Source organism: Gobio gobio (assembly GCF_949357685.1).
Source record: "Gobio gobio genome assembly, chromosome: 25".
In the NCBI taxonomy this organism is placed as follows: Eukaryota; Metazoa; Chordata; class Actinopteri; order Cypriniformes; family Gobionidae; genus Gobio; species Gobio gobio.
This window is the reverse complement of record NC_137121.1, coordinates 485,723-511,199: the sequence shown is the minus strand read 5'-3', so window position 1 is coordinate 511,199 and position 25,477 is coordinate 485,723. Positions and strand designations below refer to the sequence as shown.

The 25,477-nt window shown below is 43.7% G+C and overlaps 1 protein-coding gene across 1 annotated transcript in view; it reads left to right on the top strand.

Moving 5' to 3' along the window:
- The first annotated feature begins 4,904 nt into the window (after nucleotides 1–4,904).
- The window catches only part of cntn1a (contactin 1a), a 35,716-nt gene continuing 15,143 nt past the window's right edge, over nucleotides 4,905–25,477 (top strand). The window contains exons 1-13 of the mRNA XM_079809000.1: nucleotides 4,905–5,014; nucleotides 8,914–8,952; nucleotides 10,504–10,630; nucleotides 12,558–12,727; nucleotides 12,960–13,055; nucleotides 13,174–13,380; nucleotides 16,075–16,174; nucleotides 16,434–16,618; nucleotides 16,706–16,830; nucleotides 20,300–20,420; nucleotides 20,496–20,646; nucleotides 20,721–20,848; nucleotides 24,762–24,934. Of these exons, the coding sequence (XP_079665126.1) occupies nucleotides 4,948–5,014; nucleotides 8,914–8,952; nucleotides 10,504–10,630; nucleotides 12,558–12,727; nucleotides 12,960–13,055; nucleotides 13,174–13,380; nucleotides 16,075–16,174; nucleotides 16,434–16,618; nucleotides 16,706–16,830; nucleotides 20,300–20,420; nucleotides 20,496–20,646; nucleotides 20,721–20,848; nucleotides 24,762–24,934 (1,689 nt within the window). The 5' untranslated portion in view covers nucleotides 4,905–4,947. The remainder of the gene's footprint in view (nucleotides 5,015–8,913; nucleotides 8,953–10,503; nucleotides 10,631–12,557; nucleotides 12,728–12,959; nucleotides 13,056–13,173; nucleotides 13,381–16,074; nucleotides 16,175–16,433; nucleotides 16,619–16,705; nucleotides 16,831–20,299; nucleotides 20,421–20,495; nucleotides 20,647–20,720; nucleotides 20,849–24,761; nucleotides 24,935–25,477) is intronic.

Here is a 25,477-nt window from a genome sequence, read left to right as displayed (position 1 = left end):
CTCTCTCCGGTCTCCACTCTGACTCCTCACTCTCTCCAGTCTCCACTCTGACTCCTCACTCTCGCCAGTCTCCACCCTGACTCCGCACTCTCTCCAGTCTCCACCCTGACTCCTCACTCTCTCCAGTCTCCACTCTGACTCCTCACTCTCTCCAGTCTCCACCCTGACTCCTCACTCTCTCCAGTCTCCACTCTGACTCCTCACTCTCTCCAGTCTCCACTCTCACTCCTCACTCTCTCCAGTCTCCACTCTGACTCCTCACTCTCTCCAGTCTCCACCCTGACTCCTCACTCTCACCAGTCTCCACTCTGACTCCTCACTCTCTCCAGTCTCCACCCTGACTCCTCACTCTCTCCAGTCTCCACTCTGACTCCTCACTCTCTCCAGTCTCCACCCTGACTCCGCACTCTCTCCAGTCTCCACTCTGACTCCTCACTCTCTCCAGTCTCCATCCTGACTCCTCACTCTCTCCAGTCTCCACTCTGACTCCTCACTCTCTCCAGTCTCCACTCTGACTCCTCACTCTCGCCAGTCTCCACCCTCACTCCTCACTCTCTCCAGTCTCCACCCTGACTCCTCACTCTCTCCAGTCTCCACCCTGACTCCTCACTCTCTCCAGTCTCCACCCTGACTCCTCACTCTCTCCAGTCTCCACTCTCACTCCTCACTCTCTCCAGTCTCCACAGTGACTCCTCACTCTCTCCAGTCTCCACCCTGACTCCACACTCTCGCCAGTCTCCACCCTGACTCCTCACTCTCTCCAGTCTCCACCCTGACTCCTCACTCTCTCCAGTCTCCACCCTGACTCCTCACTCTCTCCTGTCTCCACCCTGACTCCTCACTCTCTCCAGTCTCCACTCTGACTCCTCACTCTCTCCAGTCTCCACAGTGACTCCTCACTCTCTCCAGTCTCCACTCTGACTCCTCACTCTCTCCAGTCTCCACTCTGACTCCTCACTCTCTCCAGTCTCCACTCTGACTCCTCACTCTCTCCAGTCTCCACCCTGACTCTTCACTCTCTCCAGTCTCCACTCTGACTCCTCACTCTCTCCAGTCTCCACTCTGACTCCTCACTCTCTCCAGTCTCCACTCTGACTCCTCACTCTCTCCAGTCTCCACTCTGACTCCTCACTCTCTCCAGTCTCCACTCTGACTCCTCACTCTCTCCAGTCTCCACCCTGACTCCTCACTCTCGCCAGTCTCCACTCTGACTCCGCACTCTCGCCAGTCTCCACCCTGACTCCTCACTCTCGCCAGTCTCCACCCTGACTCCTCACTCTCTCCGGTCTCCACTCTGACTCCTCACTCTCGCCAGTCTCCACCCTGACTCCTCACTCTCTCCATTCTCCACCCTGACTCCTCACTCTCTCCAGTCTCCACCCTGACTCCTCACTCTCGCCGGTCTCCTCCCTGACTCCTCACTCTCTCCGGTCTCCACTCTGACTCCTCACTCTCTCCAGTCTCCACTCTGACTCCTCACTCTCGCCAGTCTCCACCCTGACTCCGCACTCTCTCCAGTCTCCACCCTGACTCCTCACTCTCTCCAGTCTCCACTCTGACTCCTCACTCTCTCCAGTCTCCTCACTCTCTCCAGTCTCCACCCTGACTCCTCACTCTCTCCAGTCTCCACTCTGACTCCTCACTCTCTCCAGTCTCCACTCTCACTCCTCACTCTCTCCAGTCTCCACTCTGACTCCTCACTCTCTCCAGTCTCCACCCTGACTCCTCACTCTCACCAGTCTCCACTCTGACTCCTCACTCTCTCCAGTCTCCACCCTGACTCCTCACTCTCTCCAGTCTCCACAGTGACTCCTCACTCTCTCCAGTCTCCACTCTGACTCCTCACTCTCTCCAGTCTCCATCCTGACTCCTCACTCTCTCCAGTCTCCATCCTGACTCCTCACTCTCTCCAGTCTCCACCCTGACTCCTCACTCTCTCCAGTCTCCACCCTGACTCCTCACTCTCGCCGGTCTCCACCCTGACTCCTCACTCTCTCCGGTCTCCACTCTGACTCCTAACTCTCTCCAGTCTCCACTCTGACTCCTCACTCTCGCCAGTCTCCACCCTGACTCCTCACTCTCTCCATTCTCCACCCTGACTCCTCACTCTCTCCAGTCTCCACCCTGACTCCTCACTCTCGCCGGTCTCCACCCTGACTCCTCACTCTCTCCGGTCTCCACTCTGACTCCTCACTCTCTCCAGTCTCCACTCTGACTCCTCACTCTCTCCAGTCTCCACTCTGACTCCTCACTCTCTCCAGTCTCCACCCTGACTCCGCACTCTCTCCAGTCTCCACCCTGACTCCTCACTCTCTCCAGTCTCCACTCTGACTCCTCACTCTCTCCAGTCTCCACCCTGACTCCTCACTCTCTCCAGTCTCAACTCTGACTCCTCACTCTCTCCAGTCTCCACCCTGACTCCTCACTCTCTCCAGTCTCCACTCTGACTCCTCACTCTCTCCAGTCTCCACTCTCACTCCTCACTCTCTCCAGTCTCCACTCTGACTCCTCACTCTCTCCAGTCTCCACCCTGACTCCTCACTCTCACCAGTCTCCACTCTGACTCCTCACTCTCTCCAGTGTCCACCCTGACTCCTCACTCTCTCCAGTCTCAACTCTGACTCCTCACTCTCTCCAGTCTCCACCCTGACTCCTCACTCTCGGCTGGCTCCACCCTGACTCCTCACTCTCTCCAGTCTCCACTCTGACTCCTCACTCTCTCCAGTCTCCACCCTGACTCCTCACTCTCTCCAGTCTCCACTCTGACTCCTCACTCTCGCCAGTCTCCACTCTCACTCCTCACTCTCTCCAGTCTCCACTCTGACTCCTCACTCTCTCCAGTCTCCACCCTGACTCCTCACTCTCGGCTGGCTTCACCCTGACTCCTCACTCTCTCCAGTCTCCACCCTGACTCCTCACTCTCTCCAGTCTCCACCCTGACTCCTCACTCTCTCCAGTCTCCACTCTGACTCCTCACTCTCTCCAGTCTCCACCCTGACTCCTCACTCTCACCAGTCTCCACTCTGACTCCTCACTCTCTCCAGTCTCCACTCTGACTCCTCACTCTCTCCAGTCTCCACCCTGACTCCTCACTCTCTCCAGTCTCCACTCTGACTCCTCACTCTCTCCAGTCTCCACTCTGACTCCTCACTCTCTCCAGTCTCCACTCTGACTCCTCACTCTCTCCAGTCTCCACCCTGACTCCTCACTCTCTCCAGTCTCCACCCTGACTCCTCACTCTCTCCAGTCTCCACCCTGACTCCTCACTCTCTCCAGTCTCCACTCTGACTCCTCACTCTCTCCAGTCTCCACCCTGACTCCTCACTCTCTCCAGTCTCCATCCTGACTCCTCACTCTCTCCAGTCTCCACTCTGACTCCTCACTCTCTCCAGTGTCCACCCTGACTCCTCACTCTCTCCAGTCTCAACTCTGACTCCTCACTCTCTCCAGTCTCCACCCTGACTCCTCACTCTCGGCTGGCTCCACCCTGACTCCTTACTCTCTCCAGTCTCCACCCTGACTCCTCACTTGTGAACTTGTGAAATGAATGTCAATGAGGTTCAGTGTTGATTGGTTCCAAATTCTTCAAATTATCATCAGAAGAAAGAAAGTCATGCAGATTTCAGTGACACGAGGGCAAGTAAATAATGATGGAGTCATTGGTGTGTGTATGAGAAGGATCTGGTCAGAGGGGGTTTGTTCTGTGTGTGTGTGTGTGTGTGTGTGTGTGTGTGTGTGTGTGTGTGTGTGTGTGTGTGTGTGTGTGTGTGTGTGTGTGTGTGTGTGTGTGTGTGTGTGTGTGTGTGTGTGTGTGTGTGTTGTCAGTGCACAGATAACCAGCCGCCTCTAATGGAATCATCAGTGACTCCAGCAGGAAGCAGAAACAATCCGCTGGAATAATGTGGAAAGATGGGATGATTCCGGAGCCAGTGATGGATGCATGTTTGTGCATAAACAATCAATAGTGTGATGTAATTTACTGGTATTACATTACAACATCCACTGAACACAATGTACCATGGTATTCTCTGTAGATACTGCAGTATATCTCTGCTTGAGCTCGTCACAGTTAATGGATTCTGGCACTGATCTGTTTGTGTCTTCATAACACAGAGAGCGAGCGAGACATTATTAGAGATCTCTGGATGAGACACATGAGTTTAAACTCATGTCTGTTGGAGAAACAGTTGAGATATGAATGAGATCATCTCTCACTCACTCTCTGTTCTTCTCGCTCATAATTTCCCTTTCATTCAGTTCATGTGCAAATCCGCATTGAAAGCAGCTTGTGTGTGTCATTGTGAGGAGATTTGAATATTAAACAGCTGATTATCATGATCATGTGACCGTCTGCTGCTGAAAGGGACCATAATACAGGTCATTACCTCTCCACACTGGTTTGGGTGGTTGATCAGTTGAGCTACTAACCGGTATAAGGTCAGTCTGGTTAAGGCTTTTGTTTAGATCTGCAGTTTTCAAACCAGTCTGTGGAAAAATGTAGAGAAAAACAGTAAAAATCTGAAAATAAATCATTTAAAAAAGAAAGGATTGAAGAGAGAGGGAAAGAAAGCTGCAGGAGGAATAACTTCTAGTTATTCTTGTGTAAGAAGCGTTACTGTTCGTATCACTTTGCCTCAGTGTAGTGGTGTTGTCAAAAATGTTGGCATCCTCATACTAATGTGAGCCAATCAGAGAGCAAATGAGACATTATTGAGATCTCCAGAGATCATCAGAAACATCTGCAGTGTGAAATAAGTCTTTATACATGACAATATATGCCCTTCAGTTCTAGATGATTATACTTGAGGGTCTGTTGTGTCTGAAAGATCGAGATGATGCAGATCAGGAATGTGCTCTATATCAGACAAGGCTGTTCGTCTCATTATCTGTGTTTCTATCCTCAGGGAATCCCAGCAGCTCCTGATGTCTGAAGATCTGCTGTAAGCCATGATCCCTGGAGCCATGAGCCACGCGGCCCTCGTGCTGCTGATCGCCGCCTCGCTCCGCTCTCGCTGTGAGTATATTATACTATAACCTTCCTCTCGCTGTGAGTATATGATACTATAACCTTCCTCTCGCTGTGAGTATATGATACTATAACCTTCCTCTCACTGTGAGTATATAATACTATAACCTTCCTCTCGCTGTGAGTATATGATACTATAACCTTCCTCTCACTGTGAGTATATTATACTATAACCTTCCTCTCGCTGTGAGTATATGATACTATAACCTTCCTCTCGCTGTGAGTATATGATACTATAACCTTCCTCTCACTGTGAGTATATTATACTATAACCTTCCTCTCGCTGTGAGTATATGATACTATAACCTTCCTCTCGCTGTGAGTATATGATACTATAACCTTCCTCTCGCTGTGAGTATATGATACTATAACCTTAACCTTCCTCTCGCTGTGAGTATATGATACTATAACCTTCCTCTCGCTGTGAGTATATGATACTATAACCTTCCTCTCGCTGTGAGTATATGATACTATAACCTTCCTCTCACTGTGAGTATATTATACTATAACCTTCCTCTCGCTGTGAGTATATGATACTATAACCTTCCTCTCACTGTGAGTATATAATACTATAACCTTCCTCTCGCTGTGAGTATATGATACTATAACCTTCCTCTCGCTGTGAGTATATGATACTATAACCTTCCTCTCACTGTGAGCATATAATACTATAACCTTCCTCTCGCTGTGAGTATATGATACTATAACCTTCCTCTCGCTGTGAGTATATGATACTATAACCTTCCTCTCACTGTGAGTATATAATACTATAACCTTCCTCTCGCTGTGAGTATATGATACTATAACCTTCCTCTCACTGTGAGTATATTATACTATAACCTTCCTCTCGCTGTGAGTATATGATACTATAACCTTCCTCTCACTGTGAGTATATTATACTATAACCTTCCTCTCGCTGTGAGTATATGATACTATAACCTTCCTCTCGCTGTGAGTATATGATACTATAATCTTCCTCTCACTGTGAGTATATAATACTATAACCTTCCTCTCGCTGTGAGTATATGATACTATAACCTTCCTCTCACTGTGAGTATATAATACTATAACCTTCCTCTCACTGTGAGTATATGATACTATAACCTTCCTCTCGCTGTGAGTATATGATACTATAACCTTCCTCTCGCTGTGAGTATATAATACTATAACCTTCCTCTCGCTGTGAGTATATGATACTATAACCTTCCTCTCGCTGTGAGTATATGATACTATAACCTTCCTCTCGCTGTGAGTATATGATACTATAACCTTCCTCTCACTGTGAGTATATAATAATATAACCTTCCTCTCGCTGTGAGTATATGATACTATAACCTTCCTCTCACTGTGAGTATATTATACTATAACCTTCCTCTCGCTGTGAGTATATGATACTATAACCTTCCTCTCGCTGTGAGTATATGATACTATAACCTTCCTCTCGCTGTGAGTATATAATACTATAACCTTCCTCTCGCTGTGAGTATATGATACTATAACCTTCCTCTCGCTGTGAGTATATGATACTATAACCTTCCTCTCGCTGTGAGTATATAATACTATAACCTTCCTCTCGCTGTGAGTATATAATACTATAACCTTCCTCTCGCTGTGAGTATATAATACTATAACCTTCCTCTCGCTGTGAGTATATGATACTATAACCTTCCTCTCACTGTGAGTATATGATACTACAACCCCAAATCAGAAAAAGTTGGGACAGTATGGAAAACGCAAATAAAAAAAAAAGAATTGATTTCTAAATTTACTTTGACTTGTATTTCATTGCAGACAATATGAACACAAAATATTTAATGTTTTGTCTGGTCAACTTCATGTCATTTGTAAATATGCATCCTTTCCTGTCATTCAGACCTGCAACACATTTCAAAAAAAGTTGGGACAGGAGCAATTTAGGGCTAGTAATGAGGTAAAATGGTTAAATAATGATGTGATTTGAAACAGGTGATGTCAACAGGTGATTGTAATTATGATTTGGTACAAAAGCAGCATCCAAGAAAGGTCTAATCCTTTAGGAGCAAAGATGGGCCGAGGATCGCCAGTCTGCCAACAAATACGTGAGAAAATTATTGAAATGTTTAAAAACAATGTTCCTCAAAGAAAGATAGGAAGAGATTTGGATATTTCACATTCAACAGTGCATAACATAATTAAAAGATTCAAGGAATCTGGAGGAATTTCAGTGCGTAAAGGACAAGGGCTCAAGCCTAAGCTGAACAACCGTGATCTCCGATCCCTCAGGCGGCACTGCATCAAGCATCGTCATCATCTAGAAGCCATATCACCACATGGGCTCAGGACTACTTTGGCAAACCTTTGTCAAGTACCACAATACGTAGTTACATCCACAAATGCCAGTTAAAACTGTACTGTGCCAAAAGGAAGCCCTATGTTAACAGTGTCCAGAAGCGCCGTCGACTTCTCTGGGCTCGAGGCATCTGGGATGGACCATCACACAGTGGAAACGTGTACTGTGCTCAGATGAAGCAGTATTTCAGGTATTTTTTGGGAGGAATGGACGCCGTGTGCTCCGGACCAAAGAAGAAAAGGATCATCCAGACTGTTACCAGCAACAAGTCCAGAAGCCAGGGTGTGTCATGGTATGGGGTTGTGTCAGTGCCCTTGGCAAAGGTAACTTGCACTTCTGTGAAGGCTCCATTAATGCTGAAAAGTACATCGAGATTTTGGAGCATAATATGCTGCCTTCAAGAAGACATCTTTTCCAGGGACGTCCATGCATATTTCAACAAGACAATGCAAAAGCACATTCTGCACACATTCTGCAGTCCTGTCTGTGGAGGAAGAGGGTTCGGGTACTTGACTGGCCTGCCTCAGTCCCGACCTGTCTCCAATAGAGAATGTGTGGAAGACCCCGAACTGTTGCCCACCTTAAGACTTGTTTGCAGGAAGAATGGGACAAAATTACACCTGAAACATTTCATCACTTGGTGTCTTCAGTCCCTAAACGTCTTTTAAGTGTTGTGAAAAGGAATGGCAACATTACAAAGTGGTAAATGCTTTACTGTCCCAACTTTTTTTGAAATGTGTTGCAGGTCTGAATGACAGGAAAGGATGCATATTTACAAATGACATGAAGTTGACCAGACAAAACATGAAATATTTTGTGTTCATATTGTCTGCAATGAAATACAAGTCAAAGTAAATTTAGAAATCACTTCTTTTTTTTTATTTGCGTTTTCCATACTGTCCCAACTTTTTCTGATTTGGGGTTGTACTATTACCTTCCTCTCGCTCTGAGTATATAATACTATAACCTTCCTCTCACTGTGAGTGTACGCCTGAATCTGCTGGATCAGATCTGTGTCCTGCTGTCGTCCTGTGTTACTGCAGACGGTCAGTGATCAGAGGACATCAGAGTCTCCGATCGTCCGCTATCTCACACACACATCAGCGCTCTGATCGTCCGCTATCTCACACACACATCAGCGGTCACTGCTTTATAAACGGACACAGAGAGGATCTGCACTATGACTCCTGCTTAATCAGACTTAATTCTCAATTAGGATTCGCTCTTCCAAAGATAATGAAAACAAGATAAAAGGGTTATAGCGCCAGATTCTTCCTTTTATTTATTTAACCTTTATTTTAATTTGTTTTTCAGTTGAATTATATTTGAAATTAAATTAAATCCACTCTTAAACAGTCCAAAGTTCAATAAATGCATGTTTCTGACCTCATTATTGACTAGAATATGAACTTCAGTCACTCTTAAAGATCTATGACTGTCATTTCTCGTGTATTTACTGTATAGATGTTCACATGCGTCTCATAGGTAGAATTAAAGAGATGCACTGAATCATTCTGGGATGTCACATGTAAAGATGGCATGGTGTTTTGTGTTTCAGTTTGCTCAGTGTGTGCCGATTTCCCAGGAGTCTTTGGAGGTAAGGTCCATCTCCTTGTTTCCGCTGTGAGGTTTATTTCCGTGGGCATCATCAGTCACATTCGCTATTGTGTTTAGACAAACTGGTTGTTGCTGGAAAGCTAAAGCGTCCTGGTTAGGACACGCAGTGTGACGAGAATCTGTTCAGGGAAGATCGGGCGGACGGTACAGTGATTCAGGGCTCTAATGTAGAAGCAGGGCATTGTGGGGGAGCAGGAGATTAAGCGAACGTCTGTGGCTTTTCCATTTCCCCGGCCTGACCGCCTCCACCCGTTCTCCAGCAGAGCCTTGGGAGCCCGCGTGCCCTGCCAGACGTTTAGTGGTTCCTGGAGAGACTTTGATCTGTGTGTGTTTCATCCGCGCGACTGCAGAGCTGTCAATCAAACCGCTTTAATACTTTAACATCACTGATATGGTAATATAGTTAAGATTTAAATGAGCTTTCATTTGCATATTTAGTTTTTATTGTAATATATACATTACTGTATAGTATTATAGTACTTTTTTTAATGATATAGTATTCAAACATCTTGGTATAATCCATTCAAATTATTCTTTTTAATCATTTTAATTGGGACAGGGGTTGCTTTGTAAAATATTCATAAGATCTTTACTTTAGTTTCTTTAAATATATAAATGTAATGTTTTCTTTGTTATCATGCAGAAGTGTGTGAGACCAGTGTAATGATAATCACGGCTGTTTTACGCGTGTGTTTAGATCAGTAACCAATCCGTCTGATGCCTGGACGAGTTAATAACATTAAATCACGAGCGAGCTGAAGATTACACCCCCCGCTCATGAATAATTCATATCTGATTAGACGAGACGGCAGCCGATTCCTGAATCTAACATCAGAAGATCCCAGTTCCTCCGTCTGTCCGGATACACTCTCTAAATCACTCGCACTCACTCCACAACATTCACCACACTTTCTGAAACATAACTCATGTGTTTATCATCTCAATGTGCTGCGACTCAAATAATGCAGTTAACGTCAAGCACTCAGAGCACGAGAGGATGAGAGAGAAACCTGGAGCAGCCGTGTCCGGAAGCACAAACTCCATTGATCTGAACCACTGGGGACTGATTTTGACCAATCACTGATCAACCTCTACAGACGGCCTGACTGTGAGCTGCTGGTTATTAACCCATGCTTTATACCACATTATTTCACATGAAAGTGAAAGTAATCAACAGCTGAATTTGTGATCATCATTAATCGCAGTGGCGTCAGACTCTCTCTAATGATTGATATCCCAGCATGCACTAATGGAGCCGGAAAGGACTGGACTCTCTTTACTCTCTTAAGGCACATTATTATGCATAATTTATCAGTGCACGTTGAGAAAGTCATTGTTATAATGTTTCACTTTCTACTTTTCAAATCAACTGTTCCTGATGCAGTCGGATCAGATCTCACTCAGACGTGTGTCATGTGTTGAGTTTATAATGTGTGTTTATAATGCGTGTCATGTTTCTAATGTATCTGCTGATGTGTTACTCTGAGCTCGTCCTCATCTGAGCGTCTGACTGTATCTCCTGCTGTCTCAGACGAGGCGTCAGGATTCGGGCCGGTGTTTGAGGAGCAGCCCGTCGACACCATTTACCCCGAAGAGTCTCCGGAGGACAAGATCAGCGTGAGCTGCAGGACACGAGCCAACCCTCCCGCCTCATACAGGTCACACACCTGCTTTACCACACTTTACCACACTGCAGACATCACTACTGAAGGGGTGTGGGAGATGGATACAGTGGGGCAAAAAAGTATTTAGTCAGCCACCAATTCTGCAAGTTCTCCCACTTAAAAAGATGAGAGAGGCCTGTAATTTTCATCATAGGTACACTTCAACTATGAGAGACAGAATGAGAAAAAAAATCCAGAAAATCACATTGTCTGATTTTTAAAGAATTGATTTGCAAATTATGGTGGAAAATAAGTATTTGGTCAATAACAAAAGTTAATCTCAACACTTTGTTATATACCTTTTGTTGGCAATGACAGAGGTCAAACGTTTTCTGTAAGTCTCCACAAGGTTTTTACACACTGTTGCTGGTAGTTTGGCCCATTCCTCATGCAGATCTCCTCTAGAGCAGTGATGTTTGACCCATTCCTCATGCAGATCTCCTCTAGAGCAGTGATGTTTTGGGGCTGTCGCTGGGCAACATGGATTTTCAACTCCCTCCAAAGATTTTCTATGGGGTTGAGATCTGGAGACTGGCTAGACCACTCCAGGACCTTGAAATGCTTCTTCCGAAGCCACTCCTTCGTTGCCCAGGCGGTGTGTTTGGGATCATAGTCATGCTGAAAGACCCAGCCACGTTTCATCTTCAATGCCCTTGCTGATGGAAGGAGGGTTTTACTCAAGGCCCCATTCATTCTTTCCTTTACACGGATCAGTCGTCCTGGTCCCTTTGCAGAAAAACGGCCCCAGAGCATGATGCCCCCCCCCCCCCCATGCTTCACAGTGGGTATGGCGTTCTTCTTTCTCCTCCAAACACGACAAGTTGAGTTATTACCAAAAAGATCTATTTTGGTTTCATCTGACCATATGACATTCTCCCAATCCTCTTCTGGATCATCCAAATGCTCTCTAGCAAACTTCAGACGGGCCGGACATGTCCTGGCTTCAGCAGGGGGACACGTCTGGCACTGCAGGATTTGAGTCCCTGGCGGCAGAGTGTGTTACTGATGGTAGCCTTTGTTACTGTGGTCCCAGCTCTCTGCAGGTCATTCACTAGGTCCCCCTGTGGGGTTCTGGGAGTTTTTGCTCACCGTTCTTCTGATCATTTTGACCCCATGGGATGAGATCTTGCATGGAGTCCCAGATCGAGGGAGATTATCAGTGGTCTTGAATATCTTGCTCCCACAGTTGATTTCTTCACACCAAGATGCTTACCTATTGCAGATTTCAGATTCCCAGCCTGGTGCAGGTCTACAGTTTTGTTTCTGGTGTCCTTTGACAGCTCTTTGGTCTTGGCCATAGTGGAGTTTGGAGTCTGACTGTTCGAGGTTGTGGACAGGTGTCTTTTATACTGATAACCAGTTCAAACAGGGGCCATTAATACAGGTAACCAGTGGAGGACAGAGGAGCCTCTTAAAGAAGAAGTTGCAGGTCTGAGACAGAAATCTTGCTTTTTTTGTAGGTTACCAAATACTTATTTTCCACCATAATTTGCAAATAAATTATTTAAAAGTCAGACACTGATTTTCTGGATTTTCTTTTCTCATTCTGTCTCTCATAGTTGAAGTGTACCTATGATGAACATTACAGGCCTCTCTCATCTTTTTAAGTGGGAGAACTTGCACAATTGGTGGCTGACTAAATACTTTTTTGCCCCACTGTATATAGAACTATTATAGGGTTGGATTACTCATGAATGAAATGTTAATTATTAATGTTGAAAACATTTTTCCATCTTTGATTTAGTGAAATCATTTTCTGTCTGAGTCTGCTTCTGTGGATCATTGATCATTAGTGTTATTGAGATTGAGGATAGAACTCCTGATGCTTTTGCACTTCATTATTCATTCATAATCTGATCAGCCATTCTACAGTAGTTCTGTGTTTCTGATGGGGTGTGTGTGTGTGTGTGTGTGTTCTCAGGTGGAGACTGAACAACACCGATATCGTCATTGACGATCACTACAGCCTAATGGACGGAAACCTGGTCATCAGCTTCCCCGACAAGAGCAAGCATGCTGGGAACTATTCATGTGTGGCCAGCAATGAGTTCGGGATGGTGGTCAGTCAGAGAGCGTCCGTTCAGTTCGGCTGTGAGTCTCTATGAGAGTGCCCTCACACACACACACACACTCACACTCACCCACACTCCCTCACACACACACTCTCTAACACACACAGAGCGGTTATTGTGCGGTTATTGTTCAGCACTTGACAGATATTAATGTGTCCCGTCAGACTTCACTTGTGCTGTGTGTGCTGGATTGTGACTCTGGAGTGTGTTCTGTGCAGTTTCTCTGAGTTCATCAAACTCTGGTGTTTCAGACCTGGACATGTTCTCCACCGACGAGCGGGAGGCGGTCTATGTGAAGGAGGGGCAGGGGGCGGTGCTTCTGTGTGACCCGCCTCCACACTTCCCAGGTTACCATAGCAACCTTTCTGTACTTTCATAGAACAGACTGAAGTTTACAGATCGATCTATTTGTTACCCTTTGACTGGCACCTGTGGTCAGAGTGATGTCATTTCCTGTCTCTGCAGAGGACCTGTCCTTCCGCTGGATGCTGAACGAGTTTCCGGACTTCATTCCTCAGGATGAGCGGCGATTCGTGTCTCAGTCCACCGGGAACCTCTACATCTCCACGGTGCGCTCGTCCGACAGCGGGAACTACTCCTGCTTCGTCTCCAGCCCATCCATCGCCAAGAGCGTCTTCAGCAAGTTCATCCCGCTGGTGCCCATGGCTGAGCGTGAGTTACACACACACACACATGCTCCTGTGTGTGTGTGTGTGTGTGTGTGTGTGTGTGTGTGTGTTGAAACTGACTGAGGGAGGAAAGAGAAGATCTTACAGAAACACTGTCTGTAGTTTCTGAAGTCATCTGCTTCTTATTTTAGCTCAAATAATCTGCTTAAAGAAATCATAACTCATAATTCACACACACGTTTGTTCAGTTGCTGATCACTCAACAGGGGAAGTGACATCAGTAAATGAGTCGGTTCTGCGGTTTCGTTTCAATAAGTGTTGCTTTGAACTGGAGAGGAAGTACGAGCTCTGAAAGTTACAGTATCATAGTACAACAAACTCATATAAACACACTATATAGCCAGAAGTATTTTGCCGCCCTTCCACATCCCTGAGTTCAGGTGTTCAACCCCTTCATGACCACAGGTGTATAACTCCAGCTCTAGGCCTGCAGACGCTTCTACACACATTAGAGAGAGAATGGGCCGCTCTCAGGAGTGTGTGTGTGTGTGTGTGTGTTCGCTTCTACACACATTAGAGAGAGAATGGGCCACTCTCAGGAGTGTGTGTGTGTGTGGTCGCTTCTACACACATTAGTGAGAAAATGGGCCGCTCTCAGGAGCTCAGAGAACTCAAGTGTGGGGCCGTGATCGCTGGACACCTGTGCAATAAGGCCATTCGGGACATTTCCTCACTACTAAATATTCCACGCTCAACTGATAGTGGGATTATAACAAAGTGGAAGCCATTTGGAACAACAGCTACTCAGCCGTGAAGAGCGGGGTCAGCACATGCTGAGGGTCACAGAAGTCGCCAACTTTCTGAAAAGTCAAGAGCTCCAGACCTCCAAACTTCTGTGGCCTTCAGATGAGCTCAAGAACAGTGTGTAGAGCTTCATGGAATGGGTTTCCATGGCCGAGCAGCTCATCCAAGCCTTACAGCACCAAGTGCAATGCAAAGCGTGGGATGCAGTGGGGTAAAGTGCGCCGCCCCTGGACTCTAGAGCAGTGGAGACGTGTTCTCTGAGTGACCAATCACGCTTCTCTGTCTGACAATCCCATGGACGAGTCTGGGTTTGGTGGAGGGGGGATTATGGGGTGGGGTTGTTTTCCAGGGGTTGGGCTTGGCCCCTTAGTTCCAGTGAAAGGAACTCTTAAAGGTCCCGTTTTTCGTGTATTTTTGAAGCTTTGATTGTGTTTACAGTGTGCAATATAACATGTGTTCATGTTTCATGTGTAAAAAAACACAGTATTTTTCACACAATTTACTTATCTGTATACCGCTGTTTTCACTGTCCTCAAAATGGCTTGAAAGATTTCCCTGTTCTATGAAGTCCCTCCTTCAGAAATACGTAACGAGTTCTGATTGTGCCAGCGGTTCCTGTGTTGTGATTCGACAGCAGCTTAGCGCACGTTTCCCTGAAAGGTCCCGCCTCTGACCATAACGGGGAGATGAACGCGCTCAAACTACAGCCCCTGAAGGCCAAACAAAGGTGATTAGACTCCGGGATGAAAATAACAGCGTCTGAACGACATGGCGACAAACGCAACCGAACCGAACGCAACACTTCCTCTTCTCCACGAGGGAGCAACAAGACCACGCCCCCTTTTCGTGTATTCTTGTGGGCGGAGGTTAGTCAACAAACTGTTCTACTGACATCATTAAAGCAGGATGTACAGGATGTAGTCCAAACCGGCCGTTCGCTGTAGGCTTTGAAAGGGAACTTCTGTTAAATAAAATATCTCGCTTGGCATTGAACTTTGAGCTTTATAATTTTACAGGTATTATTTATGCTCTAACAGCAACATTACACACTAACTAAAGTTTGAAAAATGGGATCACGAAGAACAGGACCTTTAACCAAAACATATAGGACAATTTCATGCTCCCAACTCTAATGTGAGATGGTGGTCCAGTGGGTTAAACCATGGAACTGGTATGCAGAAGGTTGCTGGTTCGATCCCAGCAGTCACCACCAGTGTGTCCTTGAGCAAGGCACTTTACTCCAGGGGGATTTTAATAAGGTATTGCTTTGGATAAAAGCGTCTAACTTTGTGGGAGCAGTTTGGGGACGGCCCCTTCCTGTCCCAGCATGACTGCTACAGTGCACAAAGCGTCGCTCCATAAAGACATGGATGAGCGAGTTTGGTGTGGAGGAACTGGACTGGCCTGCACAGAGTCCTGACCTCAACCCGATAGAACAGCTTTGGGGAAGAATTAGAGCGGAGACTGAGAGCCAGGCCTTCTCGTCCAACATCACAAATGAAGAATCCCCATAAACACACTCCTAAACCTTGAGGAAAGAAGAGCAGAAGAGCTGAAGCTGTTAGAGCGACTCCATCTTAAACCCTACGGATGAAGAATGGGAAGCTTCACATGTGTGTGTGAAGGGGCGGCACAACACTCTTGGCATTATAGTGTATATATATACATCAAAAGATTTAAGACAAGTTTTTCATGTCAATTCTATTTTGCTTCCATACCATTTCTTCTTTCAGACTAGGGGAAATACACATGTAAGTGTGGATTTCAATTTCAGTACATATCTATAATGGTTATGAGTTTTTCCTCCACTTCAGCAACACTCATGTGTATGTGTTTGTGTGTGTGTGTGTGTGTGTGTGTTGAGTCCAGCGCCTCGGAGCAGGAGTCGTTCTCAGCCATTCACCGTGTGTGTCTCGTGTCTGCTCTCCTTCAGGTTCTCTGAGGAAATATCCCGCTGATATCAAAGTCAAATCTCCAGACACCTCCGCGCTGGCGGGGCAGAACGTCACGCTCGAGTGCTTTGCGCTGGGAAAGTAAGAAAATACGCCAACCAGAGGATTTCTGCTGTTTGCAAAAGCACCGCTTCAATCATTTCCCTCACACGCTTCATTATTCAGCACAATTTTCTGCAAATATTTCAGATTAGAATCATTTTCCATTCAAACTGCATTCCGGAGATCACTTCAGCATTAGATCTGTTGCTTTGAATTTGAACATTCATAGAGTTCTCGCATCATCTATAGCTGACTGAGACCAAATGGTGTGTGTTTGTGTGTGTGTGTGTGTGTTCAGCCCCATCCCTCAGATCCGGTGGAAGAAGGTGGATGGCGAGCTGCCGCCCCGTCGTCATGACGTCAGTATGGCAGGAAGTCTCCTCCATCTCTATGACGTCCAGTATGAGGACGAGGGTGTGTACGAGTGTTTTGCCGACAACTCCAAAGGCAAAGACTGGCACAGAGCGCACCTGCACGTGGAGGGTGAGGGTCACATGACCACATCACATTCTGGACAACAGCATGATCACACACACAAGCATAACAAACGGACCTGTGTGTGTGTGTCAGGAGCTCCTGAATGGGTGGAGAAGATCAGCAGCTCGGAGAGGGACATCGGAGGCGATTACATCATGTCCTGTGTGGCCAGCGGGAAACCCAAACCCCACGTGCACTTCCTGAAGAACGGACGGATGGTAGGAACGGACTGACTGACTGACTGACTGACTGTAGGGTCATTGTGAGCGGCTTTACTCAGTTACCGGTGTTTGACATCATCATCTCTGCTCTGCTTCAGTGAATGTGTTTGTAAACTCAGTGTAAAGACTGAGCGCCAGACGCTGGCTGTGTTCCCGCCTTCCCATCATGCTCCTGTTACATAACACTCGGAGCAGATGGGTCTGATCCCGACTCCTGAAGTGTGTGTACAGCGACTCCGTCCAACAGAATAATGACCTCTGACAGAATAATGACCTCTGACAGAATAATGACCTCTGACAGACTGGACTGTTTACGCTCACGCTAATATTCGACTTTATTTCTATTTCTATGTTTTTGTATTATTGTTTTTATTTGATTTAATCAAATACTTTATTCATTTATTAGTATTAATAAACAGTAAATCATTGTAACAAAGTTCGTAAAGGGACAAGGAAGAAGACAAGGGGTCGGCTTTCTGGGACTCGTAAATGCTCTTTTATTCTCTCTTTAAGTCAGTAAACAAACTGTGTGCACATCGCACAAAACATAAAACAATAAACAAAACTCTCTTTTTACATTCGTCGGTTTCATAAGCAGTTCCTCTCTGCATCCATGTGGCTACGAGTCCCAGGGTGTGTCTCTCCAGCTCCTCTCTCCCCAGTCCCATTTCCTGGGTGGCTTATATCCTGTCTCCCCATGCCAATCACTGAAACAAGAGACAGGTGTTTCTCATTTGGCCTTGATTCACTTACGTGCCGCTCGTCCTCTGACTCTCTCTCCCGTCACAGACTTCGCTAAACCACGCCCCCCTCGCCACAATCATTGATTCGTCCTGCATCATTTATTAATTTAGCTGTATTTTATTTTTATTTTACAGTGTTTGTATATAATAATTACTGTACTCATACATATATTATGTAAACACAAAGTTTTATTTTGGCTGCAACATTTCTCCGCTCATTGAATGTCCTCAGAGGCGGATGATCATATGATTGAAAATAAAATACAGACTCCCCCTGAAACTGCCTCATCGTCACGGCATCCTCAATAAACCCGTCTCCGGCGAGATGACTCCGATCTTTCAAATATTCTGATCTATTATGACCTCGGACCTGTAAAGTTGCCAGAATAATAATCATACGCTGTTTGTTAATTGGCCAGAGGAGAACTGCCCCCCCGACTGAGCCTGGTTTCTCCAAGGTTTATTTTCCTCCATTCTGCTCCTGATGGGGTTTGGTTTCCTCTGGCTTGGCTTGCTCAGTTGGGGACACTAAATATTCAACTAAATATCCAAACAAATCTAATTATTAAACTAAATTAACCATATCAACTAAATAACTGATCTAATTATTGATCTAAAGCCCACCCTGTCACTGTATGATAATTGAAATGAACTGATGACAGCACAGTTTTCTCCAAAACGGCTGAATAAAATTCTGTTGAATTATTTTCCTTTTTAACACTGTGAAGCTGCTTTGAGGCAATCTGCATTGTTAAAAGCGCTATATAAATAAAGTTGACTTGACTTGACATGATAGTATGATGTTATGAATATGGATGTGATGATAGTATGATGTTATGAATATGGATGTGATGATAGTATGATGTTATGAATATGGATGTGATGATAGTATGATGCTATGAATATGGGTGTGATGATAGTATGATGTTATGAATATGGGTGTGATGATAGTATGATGTTATGAATATGGATGTGATGATAGTATAATGTTATGAATATGGGTGTGATGATAGTATGATGTTATGAATATGGGTGTGATGATAGTATGATGTTATGAATATGGGTGTGATGATAGTATGATGCTATGAATATGGGTGTGATGATAGTATGATGTTATGAATATGGGTGTGATGATAGTATGATGTTATGAATATGGGTGTGATGATAGTATGATGCTATGAATATGGATGTGATGATAGTATGATGTTATGAATATGGGTGTGATGATAGTATGATGTTATGAATATGGATGTGATGATAGTATGATGTTATGAATATGGGTGTGATGATAGTATGATGTTATGAATATGGATGTGATGATAGTATGATGTTATGAATATGGATGTGATGATAGTATGATGTTATGAATATGGGTGTGATGATAGTATGATGTTATGAATATGGGTGTGATGATAGTATGATGTTATGAATATGGATGTGATGATAGTATGATGTTATGAATATGGGTGTGATGATAGTATGATGTTATGAATATGGATGTGATGATAGTATGATGTTATGAATATGGGTGTGATGATAGTATGATGTTATGAATATGGATGTGATGATAGTATGATGTTATGAATATGGGTGTGATGATAGTATGATGTTATGAATATGGGTGTGATGATAGTATGATGTTATGAATATGGGTGTGATGATAGTATGATGTTATGAATATGGGTGTGATGATAGTATGATGTTATGAATATGGATGTGATGATAGTATGATGTTATGAATATGGATGTGATGATAGTATGATGTTATGAATATGGATGTGATGATAGTATGATGTTATGAATATGGGTGTGATGATAGTATGATGCTATGAATATGGGTGTGATGATAGTATGATGTTATGAATATGGATGTGATGATAGTATGATGTTATGAATATGGATGTGATGATAGTATGATGTTATGAATATGGATGTGATGATAGTATGATGTTATGAATATGGATGTGATGATAGTATGATGTTATGAATATGGATGTGATGATAGTATGATGTTATGAATATGGGTGTGATGATAGTATGATGTTATGAATATGGATGTGATGATAGTATGATGTTATGAATATGGATGTGATGATAGTATGATGTTATGAATATGGGTGTGATGATAGTATGATGTTATGAATATGGGTGTGATGATAGTATGATGTTATGAATATGGATGTGATGATAGTATGATGTTATGAATATGGGTGTGATGATAGTATGATGTTATGAATATGGGTGTGATGATAGTATGATGTTATGAATATGGATGTGATGATAGTATGATGTTATGAATATGGGTGTGATGATAGTATGATGTTATGAATATGGATGTGATGATAGTATGATGTTATGAATATGGGTGTGATAGTATGATGTTATGAATATGGATGTGATGATAGTATGATGTTATGAATATGGGTGTGATGATAGTATGATGTTATGAATATGGGTGTGATGATAGTATGATGTTATGAATATGGGTGTGATGATAGTATGATGTTATGAATATGAGTGTGATGATAGTATGATGTTATGAATATGGGTGTGATGATAGTATGATGTTATGAATATGAGTGTGATGATAGTATGATGTTATGAATATGGGTGTGATGATAGTATGATGTTATGAATATGAGTGTGATGATAGTATGATGTTATGAATATGGGTGTGATGATAGTATGATGTTATGAATATGAGTGTGTTGTTTGTCCATCAGTCCGGCAGGAGTCACGAGCTGCGCTTCACGGGCCTGGCGTTTGAGGATTCTGGGATGTATCAGTGCGTCGCTGAGAACCGTCACGGTGTGATCTACGCCAACGCCGAGCTCCGGGTGTTCGGTGAGCCCAGCTGCTGACCGGGTCAGAGGTCATTGTGTGTGTTCCTGCTCTGACTGTGTGTCGCGTTTCTCTCAGCCGGCGCGCCGTCGTTCGAGCGGAACCCTGTGAAGCCCAGAGTCCTGGGGGCCAAACACGGGCGCGTGGTGCTGGACTGCAGACCCCGAGCGGCCCCGCGGCCCAGCGTCTCCTGGAGCAAAGGAACCGAGCTCCTGCACAACTCCAGCAGGTCAGAGGTCACGCCGCACCTCTCGCTGGCTCACGATGGGCCGGCTCAAATAAAGCTGTCCTCTATCGCCACAGGGTCTTCATCCGGCCGGACGGGAGTTTAGAGCTGGTCAACCTCACCAAACCAGACGAGGGCAGATACACGTGCTTCGCGGAGAACAACCTGGGCCGAGCCAACAGCACCGGATCTCTGCTCGTCACGGGTACGGCTCAATACTTCAGTCATAATGCAGTAATAACAGCTCAATAGAGCAGTCATAATGCAGTAATAACAGCTCAATACTGCAGTCATAATGCAGTAATAACAGCTCAATACTACAGTCATAATGCAGTAATAACAGCTCAATACTACAGTCATAATGCGGTAATAACAGCTCAATACTACAGTCATAATGCAGTAATAACAGCTCAATACTACAGTCATAATGCGGTAATAACAGCTCAATACTACAGTCATAATGCGGTAATAACAGCTCAATACTACAGTCATAATGCAGTAATAACAGCTCAATACTACAGTCATAATGCAGTAATAACAGCTCAATACTACAGTCATAATGCGGTAATAACAGCTCAATACTACAGTCATAATGCAGTAATAACAGCTCAATACTACAGTCATAATGCGGTAATAACAGCTCAATACTACAGTCATAATGCAGTAATAACAGCTCAATACTACAGTCATAATGCGGTAATAACAGCTCAATACTACAGTCATAATGCAGTAATAACAGCTCAATACTACAGTCATAATGCAGTAATAACAGCTCAATACTACAGTCATAATGCGGTAATAACAGCTCAATACTACAGTCATGATGCAGTAATAACAGCTCAATACTACAGTCATAATGCAGTAATAACAGCTCAATACTACAGTCATAATGCGGTAATAACAGCTCAATACTACAGTCATAATGCAGTAATAACAGCTCAATACTACAGTCATAATGCAGTAATAACAGCTCAATACTACAGTCATAATGCAGTAATAACAGCTCAATACTACAGTCATAATGCAGTAATAACAGCTCAATACTACAGTCATAATGCGGTAATAACAGCTCAATATTACAGTTATAATGCAGTAATAACAGCTCAATACTACAGTCATAATGCGGTAATAACAGCTCAATACTAGTCATAATGCAGTAATAACAGCTCAATACTACAGTCATAATGCAGTAATAACAGCTCAATACTACAGTCATAATGCGGTAATAACAGCTTAATACTACAGTCATAATGCAGTAATAACAGCTCAATACTACAGTCATAATGCAGTAATAACAGCTCAATACTACAGTCATAATGCGGTAATAACAGCTCAATACTACAGTCATAATGCAGTAATAACAGCTCAATACTACAGTCATAATGCAGTAATAACAGCTCAATACTACAGTCATAATGCAGTAATAACGGCTCAATACTGCAGTCATAATGCAGTGATAACAGCTCAATACTACAGTCATAATGCGGTAATAACAGCTCAATACTACAGTCATAATGCGGTAATAACAGCTCAATACTACAGTCATAATGCAGTAATAACAGCTCAATACTACAGTCATAATGCGGTAATAACAGCTCAATACTACAGTCATAATGCAGTAATAACGGCTCAATACTACAGTCATAATGCGGTAATAACAGCTCAATACTACAGTCATAATGCAGTAATAACAGCTCAATACTGCAGTCATAATGCAGTAATAACAGCTCAATACTACAGTCATAATGCAGTAATAACAGCTCAATACTACAGTCATAATGCAGTCATAATGCAGTAATAACAGCTCAATACTGCAGTCATAATGCAGTCATAATGCAGTAATAACAGCTCAATACTGCAGTCATAATGCAGTCATAATGCAGTAATAACAGCTCAATACTACAGTCATAATGCAGTAATAACAGCTCAATACTACAGTCATAATGCAGTAATAACAGCTCAATACTACAGTCATAATGCGGTAATAACAGCTCAATACTACAGTCATAATGCAGTAATAACAGCTCAATACTACAGTCATAATGCAGTAATAACAGCTCAATACTACAGTCATAATGCAGTAATAACGGCTCAATACTGCAGTCATAATGCAGTAATAACAGCTCAATACTACAGTCATAATGCGGTAATAACAGCTCAATACTACAGTCATAATGCAGTAATAACAGCTCAATACTACAGTCATAATGCGGTAATAACAGCTCAATACTACAGTCATAATGCAGTAATAACGGCTCAATACTTCAGTCATAATGCGGTAATAACAGCTCAATACTACAGTCATAATGCAGTAATAACAGCTCAATACTGCAGTCATAATGCAGTCATAATGCAGTAATAACAGCTCAATACTGCAGTCATAATGCAGTCATAATGCAGTAATAACAGCTCAATACTGCAGTCAGTAATTTAATGAATTGTACTTTTTAATTAAATTCTGAATCAAAAGATGGGTGACATAAATTACATTCTCTTTCTAACGTTCAGGTTTGACTGTAATCATAATGCATAAACTAACACTTCAAACCATCTCAAACTTGACAGAAAGCAGTCTTTGAGATTGTTTACATACATATTTAAATCTTCCACCTAATAATAATATGTGATTATGTCTAAACACAACTAGGCTGAAACACGAGCGGCCACTAGTGGTCACTGCAGGTATCACATGTGTTCTCTCTGTCTGCTCAACAGAGGGCGCTCATCTCCCTCAGAATCTGAACCTCAAATACTGCATTCATGGAACAAATGTTCTATTATTTTCTATGGGGAAAATGGATATTAATCACTGCATAAATATTAATCAGTACCACCAAACCCTCTCAAAATGCTAAATAAAAAAGAAAATATATTATTGAACAAAAATGTATCACTAAAGAAGAAGTTAAATTTCAGGGGTCCGGTCACTCTTGACCACTAAGACCAGCAGTGTGACTCCCAGACAGTGATGGGAATAACGGCGTTATAGATAATCGGCGTTACTAGCGGAATTATTTTTTCAAACGAATGCCTGTTTCTCCCGTTACAGCGGCGTTAGCGTTACTGAGAATAAAATGCAGCGTGACTGTGATTGAGCTCTGACGTGTGTGTGTGTGTGTGTGTGTGTGTGTGTGTGTGTGCATGCCATGCTTGTTAGGGGGTGGGTGGGGTGGTACAAGGTTGAGGTTGATAGGTTGAGTTCACACACACACACACACACACACACACACACACACACACGCATATGCACACTCACACACACCAATGAATCGATCAGGAGGAGTCAGGGCGATGGCAAGTCCAACGACTTCAAAAGTAGCTTTCGCAAACTAGAAGTATAACTTATAAGCACTACTTTTCCCTCGTTGGGGTAAAAGGTAAGAATGTTTATGTAACTCATGCCCAGGAGGAAAGAGTCTCTCCACGCCGGGGGCCAGTCATTCTAATCTAATGAAGCCTCACTCCATCACCGCCACAACATCAGTGGCTAAAAACCCAGGTGATAACATGAGCTCCACTACCAGAGGAGTAGTATATTAGTGATAATATTTACACAATATTTACACTATAGTAGGTCTACTGATAATATTCACACAATATTTACACTATAGTAGGTCTACTGATAATATTTACAATAATGTTTTGAATTTGATAGGTGTCTCTCACATTGTCCCACAGCAACATTACAATAGTGTACATTAATGTACAATCTTTTATAATAATAATAATTTATTCTATTTAGAGTCCAATTCATTCATTTAACATATTTAATATTGGGGGCATCTAAGTTATTTGACATATTTGAACATTTGAAGAAAAAAAGGTACCCCGTAGTTACTTTCCCTGGTAATGAGTTACTTTTATAATGATGTAACTCAGTTACTATTTGTAAGAAGTAACTAGTTACTATAACTAATTACTTTTTTAAAGTAACGTGCCCAACACTGCTCCCAGATAAAGACACAATAGCAACGCTCCAACATGCTCCTGACACACCTGGTGTTCAGACCGGATGCCCATGGGTGAACACACTCGCGTCTCATTGCTCCGGTGTGTGTGAGAGGACCGTACGTCTGTCGTGTGTGTTCAGATGATCATGTTTAATCTCTCTCTCTCAGACGCCACTAAGATCACGTTGGCCCCGTCGAACGCTGACATCAGCGCGGGCGAGAGCGCCAGGATGGAGTGTGCGGCGTCACATGACCCGATCCTTGACCTCACCTTCATCTGGTCCCTGGACGAGCACGTCATCGACTTCGACCGGGACAGAGAGCATTACGAGCACAAGATGGTGAACCTCAGTCTGATGACAAACAGCTCTTGATTATTGATGAATATCATCACACCAAGAACCATAACTATAACTATGATAACCATATGGGACCCTTGACCTCAACAGCAGTCCTGCGTCTCACGGGTGTATCTGTGACCCTTGACCTCAACACCTGTCCTGCGTCTATATCTGTGCCCATAGCCAACAATACATTAAATTGCTCTAAATTATAAAAATGTTCTGTTATGCCAAAAGTCATTAGGATATTAAGATCATATTCCATGAAGATATTTTGTGATTTTGCTGCTGTAAATATACACTCACCTAAAGGATTATTAGGAACACCTGTTCAATTTCTCATTAATGCAATTATCTAATCAACCAATCACATGGCAGTGTCTTCAGTGCATTTAGGGGTGTGGTCCTGGTCAAGACAATCTCCTGAACTCCAAACTGAATGTCGGAATGGGAAAGAAAGGAGATTTAAGCCATTTTGAGCGTGGCATGGTTGTTGGTGCCAGACGGGCCAGTCTGAGTATTTCACAATCTGCTCAGTTACTG